General features: G+C 45.1%; 1 protein-coding gene across 1 annotated transcript; it reads left to right on the forward strand.

Annotated features, from left to right (window-relative positions):
* Positions 1-10,293, forward strand: MEGF9 (multiple EGF like domains 9). Its single transcript, XM_089684137.1, has 2 exons — positions 1-519; positions 9,580-10,293. The coding sequence occupies exons 1-2, from the start codon at positions 120-122 to the stop codon at positions 10,086-10,088; spliced, it is 909 nt and encodes a 302-aa protein (XP_089540263.1). The 5' UTR covers positions 1-119; the 3' UTR covers positions 10,089-10,293.
* Positions 10,294-14,822: the final 4,529 nt, after the last annotated feature.

Consider the following 14,822-nt stretch of genomic DNA (forward strand, 5'->3'; position numbering starts at 1 on the left):
CGCCGCCCATTGGCTGAGAGCGCCGCCAGTCAGAGCCAGGTGTTCTCCGCATTGTCAGGGAAGGCCCCGGTGCCGGCGATGTGCGGGGATCGGTGATCTCCGTCCGAGGAAAATGGGAGATGGCCGCCGCGGCCCGGATCGCGTTCTTCTGGGCGGCCGCCTTCGTGTTAGCACGGAGCTGCCGGAGCCTGGGGACGGAGGGATACCCGGAGGACGGGAACGTCACCCTGCCCGACTACAACACCTCCTCCGCCGCCGGCCTACCGATCATCCTACCCACCATCCTACCGACCCTCCGCTCCTCCGCCCCGCCGATCTCTAACGCCACCGACAATGGCACCGAGCCGGGACCCAGCGAACCACTGGCGGCCAGCATCCCGTACAGGGAGGGGGGGATTCCGGGAACCGAGAGCGGCCCGACCGCCGACACGACCACACATCAGCCGACCACCGAACCCACGACCGTCCCACCCACCGACCCCCCAACTCCGCCGCCGCCTGCCACCGACCGCACTGCAGGTGAGAAACCACCGGGCTGTATATCATTGTTCTCATTTTATTTTTATTTATGTATTTTTTTATTTTTATATCAAACAAACAGAAGGTTTTTATTTTTGGACAATTGTGTTGTTTTGTTATAAAAACACAAAAAAAAATGTTACCATATAGTGCTGAGAATGTGATGGAGACATGACATAGAGCTGAGAATGTGATGGAGACATGACATAGAGCTGAGAATGTGATGGAGACATGACCTAGAGCTGAGAATGTGATGGAGACATGACCTAGAGCTGAGAATGTGATGGAGACATGACCTAGAGCTGAGAATTGTGATGGAGACATGACATAGAGCTGAGAATTGTGATGGAGACATGACATAGAGCTGAGAATGTGATGGAGACATGACATAGAGCTGCCAGTGTAGGTGCAGGGACCAATCCATTTTTATTTTGTTATTCTTTTATATTTGTATTTTTTTTTTATATATATATAAACACAAATAAAAGGTTTTTTATTTTTGGACAATTGTTTTACAAAACATGTTGAATGTGATGAAGCCCCTATGCAGAGCCTTCTGACAGAACCATCAGTGTAGGTACAAAGACCATTTATTTATATATATATATATATATATATATATATATATATATATATCTTTAATTTTATCTTTGAAGGATTTTACTTTTTTTTTTTTTTTCTTCCATTTTGATGAAGCCCCTATGACAGAGCTGTCAGTGCAGGTACAAAGACGATTTTTTTTTTTTTTAATTTTCAATTATTCTTGTGTGTATATATATGTGTGTATATATGTATATATATGTATATATATTTTTTTATTTTTTTATTTTTTTTTCATTTTTATTAACAAAAAGTTCAAAACCTGTTACCACATAGCTCCGAGAATGTGATGAAGCACCTACGCTGAGCCATTTGACAGAACCATCAGTGTAGGTACAAAGACGATTATATTTTTATTTAAAAAAAAATATATATATATATATACATACACGCAGTGTCCTTATAACTGTATAACATAGAACTACCAGTGTAGGTACAAAGACTATTATATATATATATATTTTTTTCAATTATGTATTTTGTTCTTTTATATCTGTATTTATTTTATTTTATATTTTATTTATATTTTTTATTTTTCTCTTAAGGATTTTACTTTTCTTTTTTTTAAATAAATAAATAAATAAATAAATATATATATATATATATATATATATATATATATATATATATATATATATATATATATATATATATGTGTGTGTATATGTATATGTATGTATATATATGTATGTATATATATATATATGTTTTTATTTATATTTTTTTGTCTAAATTTTTTTTCTTTTAAAATTTTTCTTTTTAGGATTTTTCTTTAAAAAAAAGAAAGTGTGTGTGTGTTTTTATTTAAATTTTGTCTTTACATTTTTCTTTTTATTAAAAAATGTTATGGATTTTACTTTTTTCTTTTTTTATATATTAATATTTCTTTTTATTTATATTTTGTCTTTAAAATTTTATTTCTCTTAATTTTTCTTTTAAGGATTTTACTTTTTTTCTTTTTAAAAAAATATATATATATTTGTTTTTATTTATATTTTTTTGTATTTAAATTTTTATTTCTTTTAAAATTTTTCTTTTTAGGATTTTTCTTTTAAAAAAAAAAAAAAATATATATATATTTCTTTTTATTTATATTTTTTTGTCTTTACATTTTTATTTCTCTTAATTTTTCTTTTTCTTTTAAGGATTTTACTTTTTTTTTCTTTTTAAAAAAAAATATATATATTTGTTTTTATTTATATTTTTTTGCCTTTACATTTTTATTTCTCAATTTTTCTTTTAAGGATTTTACTTTTTTTCTTTTAAAAAAAAAAAATATATATATTTGTTTTTATTTATATTTTTTTGTCTTTAAATTTTTTATTTCTTTTAAAATTTTTTCTTTTATAGATTTAACTTTTTTTTTTTTTTTTTTTAATATATATCTGTTTTTATTTATTTTTTTTGTCTTTAAACTTTTCTTTTAAAAATTCTTTTATGGATTTTACTTTTTTCTTTAAAAAAAAAACAAAAAAACAACAACATATATATATATATATATATATATATATATATATATATATATATATATATATATATATATATATATATATATATAAAATTTGTTTTTAGATTTTTTTTTTTTTAATTTTTATTTCTTTTAAAATTCTTCTTTTAAGGATTTTACTTTTTTTTCTTTTTTTTAAAAAAAAAAAATATATATATATTTTTTTTTATTTTGTCTTTAAATTTTGTTTTTATTTCTATTTATTTTTCTTTTTAAGGATTTTTTATTTTTAAATATATCTATGTATAATACAGTATCTCCCAGAAGTGAGTCCACCCCTCACATTTGTGTCAATATTTGATTCTCTTTTCATGTGACAACACTGAAGAAACTACACTTTGCTACAATGTGACGTAGTCAGTGTACAGCTTGTATAACATGGAAATTTGCTGTCCCCTCAAAATAACTCAACACACAGCCATTCATGTCTAAGCCGCTGGCAACAAAAGTGAGTCCACCCCTAAGTGACAAGGTCCAAATTGGGCCCAATTAGCCATTTTCCCTCCCCGGTGTCATGTGATTCGTTAGTATTACAAGGTCTCAGGTGTGAATGGGGAGCAGGTGGGTTACATTTGGTGTTATTGCTCTCACTCTCTCATACTGGTCACTGGAAGTTCAACATGGCACCTCATGGCAAAGAACTCTCTGAGGATCTGAAAAAAAGAATTGTTGCTCTACATAAAGATGGCCGAGGCTATAAGAAGATTGCCGAGACCCTGAAACTGAGCTACAGCACGATGGTCAAGACCATACAGCGGTGTAACAGGACAGGTTCCCCTCAGAACAGGCCTCGCCATGGTCCACCAAAGAGGTTGAGTGCTTGTGCTCAGCGTCATATCCAGAGGTTGTCTTTGGGAAATAGACGTGAGTGCTGCCAGCATTGCTGCAGAGGTTGTAGGGGTGGGGGGGTCAGCCTGTCAGTGCTCAGACCATACGCCGCACACTGCATCACATTGGTCTGCATGGCTGTCGTCCCAGAAGGAAGCCTCTTCTAAAGATGATGACCAAGAAAGCCGCAAACAGTTTGCTGAAGACAAGCAGACTAAGGACATGGATTACTGGAACCACGTTCTGTGGTCTGATGACACCAAGATCACCTGATTTGTTCAGATGGTGTCAGGCGTGTGTGGCGGCAACCAGGTGAGGAGTACAAAGACAAGTGTGTCTTCCCTACAGTCAAGCATGGTGGTGGGAGTGTCATGGTCTGGGGCTGCATGAGTGCTGCCGGAACTGGGGGGCTACAGTTCATTGAGGGAACCATGAATGCCAACGTACTGAAGCAGAGCATGATCCCCTCCTTTCGGAGACTGGGCCGCAGGGCAGTATTCCAACATAACAACCCCCCAAACACACCTCCAAGACCACCACTGCTTTGCTAAAGAAGCTGAGGATAAAGGTGATGGACTGGCCAAGCATGTCTCCAGACCTGAACCCTACTGAGCATCTGTGGGCATCCTCAAACGGAAGGTGGAGGAGCACAAGGTCTCTAACATCCACCAGCTACATGATGACGTCATGGAGGAGTGGAAGAGGACTCCAGTGGCAACCTGTGAAGCTCTGGTGACCTCCATGACCAAGAGGGTTAAGGCAGTGCTGGAAAATAATGGCGGAGACACAAAATATTGACACTTTGGGCCCAACTTGGACCTTGTCACTTAGGGGGGGACTCACTTTTGTTGCCAGTGGTTTAGACATTAACCACTTCCAGTCCAAACACTTTCACCACCCCCCCTTCCAGTCCGGATGCTTTCACCCCCCCCCCTTCCAGTCCGGATGCTTTCACCCCCCCCCTTCCGGTCCGGATGCTTTCACCCCCCCCCCTTCCGGTCCGGATGCTTTCACCCCCCCCCCCTTCCGGTCCGGATGCTTTCACCCCCCCCCCTTCCGGTCCGGATGCTTTCACCCCCCCCCCCTTCCGGTCCGGATGCTTTCACCCCCCCCCCTTCCGGTCCGGATGCTTTCACCCCCCCCCCTTCCGGTCCGGATGCTTTCACCCCCCCCCCCTTCCGGTCCGGATGCTTTCACCCCCCCCCCTTCCGGTCCGGATGCTTTCACCCCCCCCCCCTTCCGGTCCGGATGCTTTCACCCCCCCCCCCTTCCGGTCCGGATGCTTTCACCCCCCCCCCCTTCCGGTCCGGATGCTTTCACCCCCCCCCCCTTCCGGTCCGGATGCTTTCACCCCCCCCCCCTTCCGGTCCGGATGCTTTCACCCCCCCCCCCTTCCGGTCCGGATGCTTTCACCCCCCCCCTTCCGGTCCGGATGCTTTCACCCACCCCCCCCCTTTCGGTCCGGATGCTTTCACCCCCCCCCCCTTCCGGTCCGGATGCTTTCACCCCCCCCCCCTTCCGGTCCGGATGCTTTCACCCACCCCCCTTCCTGTCCGGATGCTTTCACCCCCCCCCCCTTCCGGTCCGGACGCTTTCACCCCCCCTTCCGGTTCGAACGCTTTCACCCCCCCTTCCGGTTCGAACGCTTTCACCCACCCCCCCCCCCCCTTCCGGTCCGGACGCTTTCACCCCCCCCCCCTTCCGGTCCGGACGCTTTCACCCCCCCCCCCTTCCGGTCCGGACGCTTTCACCCCCCCCCCCTTCCGGTCCGGACGCTTTCACCCTCCCACTGGGATTTTTATTTTTTTTTTTCCTGTATAAATGAAAGTCCAAAAATTTAAAAAAGTGTTTCTTATAAAATTTTGCAAATAAATACTCTTTCTTCATACATCTTGGCTAAAATGTATTCAGTTATATTCTATTTAAAAAGAAAAATTAGTTTAGAACCTAAATTATAATTTTTCAAAATTTTTTTTTTTTTTGCACCGATTGCTTTTTCACCCATAAAGGCTATAAAAGCAATCGTTTCTCCTTCTCTCTGGCTGTATTCTTGCAGCCATTGAGAAATACTGAGTGAGCTGTGATTGGTCACAGCTTGTCACATGGTACAAGGCTGTTGTGAATGGCCCTGTACCATGTGACCTCTGTGATCATTCAGATTTCACACGTAGTAAGCAATGATGTCACAAGTGACATCTTGCTTACTACTCTGCATGTGATCACTGATTGGCCAATCGGTGATCACATGATCGGGACCTCGCACAGAAGTACCGTACAGCGGCCTCCCAGGAAGTGCGCACAGGCAATGGATGTGGGGGGATGTTTAGAAACATCCCGCATCGGCAGCGCTCCCATCCCGCCGTTTGTCGTCAATTGGCTCGACGGGAAGAGGTTAGTGTGTCCCCGTATAACATAGAAGTACCCGTGTAGGTGCCAAGACTATTTTATTCATTTTCTTCTTTTTTTTTCAATTTTTTTTATTTCGTTCTGTTATATTTTTCTTTCTCTGTTTATCTATATATATATATGTATTATATAATTTTGTTTTTTTTTTTAAGGATTTTACTTTTGTTTTTATTAACAAAAAGTCCAAAATATGTTACCACGTAGCACTGAGAATGTGATGGCGGCCCTGTTAGGATACGCAGTGCCCTTCTAACCATTAACATAGAAGTACCAGTTTTAGGTGCAAATATTTTATTTATTTTTATATATTTTCCATTATCTAATTTTTTTGTTTTTTAAATTCATTTTATTTTCTTTTATGTTTATTTTTATTTTTGGATTTGTTTTCATTTATTAACAAAAAATACAGAAGCATGTTACCTTGTAGCACTGAGAATGTGATGAAGCACCTGTTAGGCTATGCAGAGCCCATGTAACCATATAACACGGAAGTACCAGGTTAGGTGGCAAATACTATTTTATATATATATATATATATATATTTTTTTTTTTTCAGTTATTGATTTTATTTACTTTTTTTTTTTTATTGTCTTTTTATTTTTCTTTTTTTTCTTTTCTTTATATATTATTTAAATATATTTTTTTGTTTTCATTATTAACAAAACAAAAATAATTTTATTATTATACAGGATTTCTATAGCGCCAACAGTTTGCTCAGCGCTGTACAGTAGAAGTATAAAAGCGTGTTACCGCATCGCACCGAGAATGCCGTGAAGCTACGCAGATTCCATATAACTGTACAACAGAATTTCCAGTTTAGGTGCAAAGACTGTTGTTTTTTTTTTAAATTTTATTTATATCTCATTTGTATCTTCACTGCATTCCATGGAATTATAATCACCGGCACACCCGACACATTCCAGGTATGACTGGTGATAGAACGATTCCCGGATATTTCTAGGCGTGTCATCAGTATCATCCATTCATCAGTGTCCGCCAGATTCCTACTGTACACCTGTCAGGGATGTGCCAACAATGGTGGGAACCCCCTTATCCTATACATGAGGATTCCACAAATCTCTTTCCCCTCCTCCCCCCCCCCCCTCTTTCCCCTCCTCCCCCCCCTCTTTCCCTCCTCCCCCCCCCCCCTCTTTCCCCTCCTCCCCCCCCCCCCTCTTTCCCCTCCTCCCCCCCCCCTCTTTCCCCTCCTCCCCCCCCCTCTTTCCCCTCCTCCCCCCCCCTCTTTCCCCTCCTCCCCCCCCCTCTTCCCCCTCCTTCCCCCCCCTCTCCCCTCCTCCCCCCCCTCTTTCCCCTCCTCCCCCCCCCTCTTTCCCCTCCTCCCCCCCCCCTTTCCCCTCCCCCCCCCCCCCCCTTCCCCCCCCCCTCTCCTCCTCCCCCCCCCCTCTTTCCCCTCCTCCCCCCCCCCCTTTTCCCCTCCTCCCCCCCCCCTCTTTCCCCTCCTCCTCCCCCCCCTCTTTCCCCTCCTTCTCCCCCCCCCCTCTTTCTCTTCTCTTCTCTCCCCCCCCCCCCCCTCTTTCTCTTCTCTTCTCTCCCCCCCCCCTCTTTCTCTTCTCTCCCCCCCCCCTCTTTCTCTTCTCTTCCCCCCCCCTCTTTCTCTTCTCTTCCCCCCCCCTCTTTCTCTTCTCTTCCCCCCCCTCTTTCTCTTCTCTTCCCCCCCCCTCTTTCTCTTCTCTCTTCCCCCCCCCTCTTTCTCTTCTCTTCCCCCCCCCTCTTTCTCTTCTCTTCCCCCCCCTCTTTCTCTTCTCTCTCCCCCCCCCCCCTTTCTCTTCTCTCTCTCCCCCCCCCCCTCTTTCTCTTCTCTCCTCTCTCCCCCCCCCCCTCTTTCTCTTCTCTCCTCTCTCCCCCCCCCCCCTTTCTCTTCTCTCCTCTCTCCCCCCCCCCCCTTTCTCTTCTCTCCTCTCTCCCCCCCCCCCTCTTTCTCTTCTCTCCTCTCTCTCCCCCCCCTCTTTCTCTTCTCTCCCCCCCCCTCTCTCTCTCTCTCCCCCCCCCCCTCTCTTCCCCCCCCCTCTTTCTCTCTCTCCCCCACCCCTCTTTCTCTTCTCTCCCCCCCCCCTTTTCTCTTTCTCTCCCCCCCCCCCTTTCTCTTCTCTCCCCCCCCATTTCTCTTCTCTCCCCCCCCCCTCTCTTCCTCTCTCCCCCCCTCTTTCTCTCTCTCCCCCCCCCCCTCTTTCTCTTCTCTCCCCCCCCCCCTCTTTCTCTTCTCTCCCCCCCCCCCCTCTTTCTCTTCTCTCCCCCCCCCCCCTCTTTCTCTTCTCTCCCCCCCCCCCTCTTCTCTTCTCTCCCCCCCCCCTCTTTCTCTTCTCTCCCCCCCCCCCTCTTTCTCTTCTCTCCCCCCCCCCCTCTTTCTCTTCTCTCTCTCTCCCCCCCCCCCTCTTTCTCTTCTCTTCTCTCTCCCCCCCCCTCTTTCTCTTCTCTTCTCTCTCCCCCCCCCTCTTTCTCTTCTCTTCTCTCTCCCCCCCCCTCTTTCTCTTCTCTTCTCTCTCCCCCCCCCTCTTTCTCTTCTCTTCTCTCTCCCCCCCCCTCTTTCTCTTCTCTCCCCCCCCTCTTTCTCTTCTCTCCTCTCCCCCTCTTTCTCTTCTCTCCTCTCCCCCTCTTTCTCTTCTCTCTCCCCCCCCCCCCCCCCCTCTCTCTTCTCTCCCCCCCCCCTCTTTCTCTTCTCTTCTCTCCCCCCCCCCCTCTTTCTCTTCTCTTCCCCCCCCCTCTTTCTCTTCTCTTCCCCCCCCCCTCTTTCTCTTCTCTTTCCCCCCCTCCTCTTTCTCTTCTCTTCCCCCCCCCCCCCCTCTTTCTCTTCTCTTCCCCCCCCCCTCTTTCTCTTCTCTTCCCCCCCCCCCTCTTTCTCTTCTCTCTCCCCCCCCCCTCTTTCTCTTCTCTCTCCCCCCCCCTCTTTCTCTTCTCTCTCCCCCCCCTCTTTCTCTTCTCTTCTTCCCCCCCCCCTCTTTCTCTTCTCTTCTTCCCCCCCCCCTCTTTCTCTTCTCTTCTTCCCCCCCCCCTCTTTCTCTTCTCTTCTTCCCCCCCCCCTCTCTTTCTCTTCTCTACTTCCCCCCCCCCCCTCTTTCTCTTCTCTTCTTCCCCCCCCCCTCTTTCTCTTCTCCCCTCCCCTCTTTCTCTTCTCTTCTCCCCTCCCCTCTTTCTCTTCTCTTCTCCCCCCCCCTCTTTCTCTTCTCTTCTCCCCCCCCCCCCTCTTTCTCTTCTCTCTCCCCCCCCCCTCTTTCTCTTCTCTCTCCCCCCCCCCCTCTTTCTCTTCTCTCTCCCCCCCCCCTCTTTCTCTTCTCTCCTCCCCCCCCCCCCTCTTTCTCTTCTCTCCTCCCCCCCCCCTCTTTCTCTTCTCTCCTCCCCCCCCCCCCCTCTTTCTCTTCTCTCCTCCCCCCCCCCCCCCCTCTTTCTCTTCTCTCCTCCCCCCCCCCCCCCCTCTTTCTCTTCTCTCCTCCCCCCCCCCCCCTCTTTCTCTTCTCTCCTCCCCCCCCCCCCCCCCCAGGCCTGAGCGCTGTCACATAACTGAGTAGGTGAGGTCAGTGCTTTCCTCTGTGCCCATCATAGGGATTCTGATGTTGCTGTGACCCGAACAGTCTTGGTGCCGGTGGCTCCTTAAGTACAGAATAGACCGGATGACTGCAGAGTTACATTGTGTTCACAGCGAACTACAAGTTTATTATGTCCCCCATTTTCATGCACTTACCATCTTATATTTATATACGCAGTAACAGAAATCTCTGCGACCCCCACCATGGAGAAGTACATCACCAGCGCCACAGCAGCCGTCACCACAGCGGCCGTCACCACAGCGGCCGTCACCACAGCGGCCGTCACCACAGCCACAACGGTGGAAATTCTTCTATCCAGTAAAAGTTTATCTACGACATTACAGACTTCGGAGGTGACCACTTCCCCCGGTAATAATAGTACCTCCGCCATGGCGGACATGTCCTGGACCCAGTTCAATATCATCATCCTGGCGGTCATTTTAATCGTGGTGGTCCTACTAATGGGATTCGTCGGGGCCGTGTACGTCTATAGGGAGTATCAGAACCGCAAGCTCAACGCTCCCTTCTGGACCATCGAGCTGAAGGAGGACAACATCAGCTTCAGCAGTTACCACGACAGCATCCCCAACGCCGACGTCTCCGGCCTCCTGGAGGACAACGCCAGCGAGATTACACCCAACGGCCAGCTTTCCCTGACCGCCCCCATCCACAGCTACAAACCCTGACAATCCTCTTCCTCCTCCCGGCCTCTCTAGGACTTCAATGTTGTAATTAATAATTTAATGAACTGTATATATTGGGCAAATAACTGAATGTGAAGTTCAGAACTGAAAATGGCATTATTTGTTGTTTTTTTTTCTTTTTTTTAACAAAAAGTGTGGCTTGATTTTCACCTAAAAGAAAAAAAAAAAAAAGTCAGACTGAACGTAATACGTTGTCTCTATTTTGTTACCTTTTATGGAAGAGAATATTCATTTTTGATGTTCCAATGTAAATACTTCACTTTTGGTGGCCGTGATATTGTTTTCCAGTTTTTCCTGATGATCCTCTGCTGCTATAGGAACTCCTTTGGCTTCATATGGGCTGGTGCAGGGGCGGACTGACCATTTGGAAACTCGGGCGCTGCCCGAGGGCCCGGGGTCAGTAGGGGGCCCCATGAGATGCCCCTGCTACCTTTTTTCATAGGCTTTTTTGAGTTTGGGTAAGGACACAGGGGCCCCATGATCCCCTATTGCCTGGGGGCCCCATGAGTTGTCAGTCCGCCCTTGCCTATGTAGCACAGCCGGCGAAATAAAAATTGGAATTGTTTTTGGATCTGGGGTTAGGGGATTTGAAATGTACAACCACATGAGGTGGGTATGGACATGAAAAGTGTCGGGACTTCTGGGGGCAGTTGCCCTGAGTTCAGTTTGGGGGAAGGGGGCAACACAAGGCAGCAGCCCATAGAGTACGTTCAACCTAGTTGCCCCTTACATCCTCAAATGACCCACCTTGCTGCCCCACCTTCTGAAAGGGCCCATGATCCCCTATTGCCCAGGGGCCCCATGAGTTGTCAGTCCGCCCCTGGGCTGGTGTAAGAGTAGTGTGAACAGCTAGCTTTGGCTAAGCATTTGCAGAGCTTTCAGCAAGCTTTGAATCTTTTTAACCTTTCCGCTGCCAGGTCCGTATGTTGTACAGACCTGACAGCAGGGGGTTGGAGTGTTATACACAATCCGGTGGCTGCAGCTGCCCAGTTTGTTTCTACACAACCCTGGTAGTGGCACCTCACTCCCCCCCCCCCCTTCCAGGTTCTGCTTGCACATCTGGGGGCCGACATGGAGGGGATGAGGAGGAGAGTGGGGACACAGCCAACATCTGCTCTCCTACCCTTCTTGCTGTGACCCAGAAAATGATTTTTAGGTGACAGGTTCTCTTTAATGAGACATGCAGGTTCTAAGACCCGGGATGTCTCCCCATCTGGGCTCCACTGAATGTATTACAATGCTGATCGCTCTCTGGCTAGATTATACAGTTGTGCTCAAAAGTTTGCATACCCTGGCAGAAATCGTGAAATTTTGGCATTGATATTGAAAATCTGACTGATCTGCCAAAAAATGCTCTTTTATTGAAGGATGATGATCATATGAAGCCATTTATTCTCAAATAGTTTGGCTCCTTTTTAAATCATAACAGAAATCGCCCAAATGGCCTGGATCAGGAGTCCCCGCCCCTTGGATCAGGAGTCCCCGCCCCCCTGGAATGTTTGGCCTTGGTACAGACACACATGGGTTACAATGCCAATTAGAGGTCAATGTCCCACATCTGTAGCTTTTTAAATTGCAATTAGTGTCAGTGTATAAATAGTCAATGAGTGTGTTAGCTCTCATGTGGAAGCACTGACTAGGCTAGATACTGAGCCATGGGGAGCAGAAAAGAACTGTCAAAAGTCCTGCGTAACAAGGTAATGTTACTTTATAAAGATGGAAAAGGACATAAAAAGATGTCCAAAGCCTTAAATATGCCAGTCAGTACTGTTAAATCACCTATTAAGAAGTGGAAAGTTCGGGGATCTCTTGATACCAAGCCAAGGTCAGGTAGACCAAGAAAGATTGCAGCCATAACTGACAGAAGAATTGTTCTGGATACAAAGGGAAACCCATAGGTAACCACAAGAAAAATCCAGGCTGCTCTGGAAAAAGACAGTGCGGTTGTTTTGAAGGAGCACAATATGATGACACTTGAACAAAAATGAGCTGCATGGTGGAGGTGCCAGAAAGAAGCCTTTACTGCTTCAATGACACAAGAAGGCCCAGTTAGGCCTATTGTATTGTATATTGTAACCGGGCTTTTTTGTGGCATGCCTAACCGGGCCTTCTTGTGTCATTGCTGCAGTAAAAGCTTCTTTCTGGCACCTCCACCATGCAGCTCTTTTTTGTTGAAGTGTCATCATATTGTGCTCCTTCAAAACAACCACACTGTCTTTTTTCCAGAGCAGCCTGGATTCTCCTTGTGGTCACCTATGTGTTTCCCTTTGTATCCAGAACAATTCTGTCAGTTGTGGCTGCAATCTTTCTTGATCTACCTAGCCTTGGCTTGGTATCAAGAGATCTCCTAACTTTCCGCTTCTTAATAGGTGATCTAACAGTACTGATTGGTATATTTAAGGCTTTGGACATCTTTTTATGTCCTTTTCCATCTTTATAAAGTTCCATTACCTTGTTACGCAGGACTTTTGACAGTTCTTTTCTGATCCCCATGGCTCAGTATCTAGCCTAGTCAGTGCTTCCACGTAAGAGCTAACAAACTCATTGACTATTTATACACTGACACTAATTGCAATTTAAAAAGCCACAGATGTGGGACATTAACCTCGAATTGGCATTTTAACCCGCGTGTCACCTTGTGTGTCTGTACCAAGGTCAAACATTCCAGGGGGCGGAGACTTCTGATCCGGGGGCGGAGACTTCTGATCCAGGCCATTTGGGTGATTTCTGTTTTATCATTTTGATTTAAAAAGGAGCCAAACAACTATTTTATAATAAATGGCTTCATATGATCCCCATCCTTCAATAAAAGAGCATTTTTTGGCAGATCAGTCAGATTTTCAATATCAATGCCAAAATATCACAATTTCTGCCCGGGGAGGGAAACTTTTGAGCACAACTGTATATTCTAGCCAGGGAGCGATCTGCATTGTAATACATTCAGTGGAGCCCAGATGGGGAGACATCCAGGGTCTTAGGACCTGCATGTCTCATTAAAGAGAACCTGTCACCTAAAAATCACTTTTTTGCGTCCACTATTTGGTGGGGGAGGGGGGAAAGTTAAGCTAAAAAAAATGAATTTTTTTTGATTAAAACAAGTTATACCCAAGCACGTAACATCCCCCAAAAATATTTTGAGGCCCGCACCCCCTCATATACGTGCGTATGAGTGTAAGCACATGAGACGGGCGTCTACGCGTTAAACGCGATACACATGTTACGTATCGCCGCACACGCCGGCGTGAGAGCGATAATTCTAGCACAAGATCTTCTCTGTGACACTAAACTGATGACCTGGAGGGGTTTTTGACGCATTGCCTATAGAAAATAGAGGATATTGAAGTTTGTCGCCATTTCACAGGTGCACACAAATGTAAGGTTTGACATGTTGGGTATCTATTTATTCGGTGCAACCTCATCTTGTATATTTTACCAACAATTTGGATAATTTTGTTGTAGTAGTTTGCCGTACAATTCACTTTTAGTGGGTTTTTTTGCAGACCTTTGCGGTAATATCATGTGACATAAAAAATTGGAACTTTGAAACTACCGCGATTTTATTCTCTAGCACACGGCTGTCAAACTGGCGGCCCTCCAGCTGTTGCCAAACTACAAGTCCCATGAGGCATTGCAAGACTGACCGTTACAAGCGTGACTCCCAAAGGTAGAGGCATGATGGGACTTGTAGTTTCGCAACAGCTGGAGGTCTGCCAGTTTGACACCCTTGCTCTAGGGTTTCTGCTTTCAGAAAATATGTTTGGGGGGGGGGGGGGTGTAATCTTTAGGCCCTAAAATGATTTTTAAAACGTGCAAAGATCGGCTCTGGCAGTGAAAAAGGCTGAAGTGCCATTCAGCTCCAGTTTGTAAATGTTTGAAGTATAAGCAAGCTACTAGAAGGCTTTCAAGAAGTGCTAGCAGTTTGCTTAAAGTGGTAATCAGCACTCCCATTAGGATCTGTGTCCAGCATTTAAAAAATGGAGCTGAATTGTCCTTTAAAAGTTTCAACAAAGCTGACTGAAAGCTCTATCAACAATTGCTGTCCACCCCGCTATTACAGAAGATGAAGACGGTGAAACAGGCTGGTCCTTTCAGGAGGTCTTAAATAGGAACCCCCCCTTTTTTTCTTTTAAATCCCTTCTGACCTGTTCTATACAGGGTTTTTTTTTTATCCCCTCTGACCTGTTCTATACAGGGTTTTTTTTTTTTTTTTATCCCCTCTGACCTGTTCTATACAGGGTTTTTTTTTATCCCCTCTGACCTGTTCTATACAGGGTTTTTTTTTTTCTTTCAAATCCCCTCTGACCTGTTCTATACAGGGTTTTTTTTTTATTTTTATATCCCCGCTGACCTGTTCTATACAGGGTTTTTTTTTTTTTTTTTTTATCCCCTCTGACCTGTTCTATACAGGGTTTTTTGTTTTTTTTTAAATCCCCTCTGACCTGTTCTATACAGGGTTTTTTTTATCCCCTCTGACCTGTTCTATACAGGGTTTATTTTGTTTTTTTTTATATCCCCTCTGACCTGTTCTATACAGGGTTTTTTTTTGTTTTTTTTTATCCCCTCTGACCTGTTCTATACAGGGTTTTTTTTTCTTTTAAATCCCCTCTGACCTGTTCTATACGGGTTTTTTTTCTTTTAAATCCCCTCTGACCTGTTCTATACAGGGTTTTTTCTTCTTTTTAATCCCCTCTGACCTGTTCTATACAGGGTTTTTTC

Source organism: Staurois parvus, unplaced genomic scaffold (genome assembly GCF_062004578.1).
Source record: "Staurois parvus isolate SC_StPar_1 unplaced genomic scaffold, SC_StPar_1.0 ptg000337l, whole genome shotgun sequence".
NCBI classification, from domain to species: Eukaryota; Metazoa; Chordata; class Amphibia; order Anura; family Ranidae; genus Staurois; species Staurois parvus.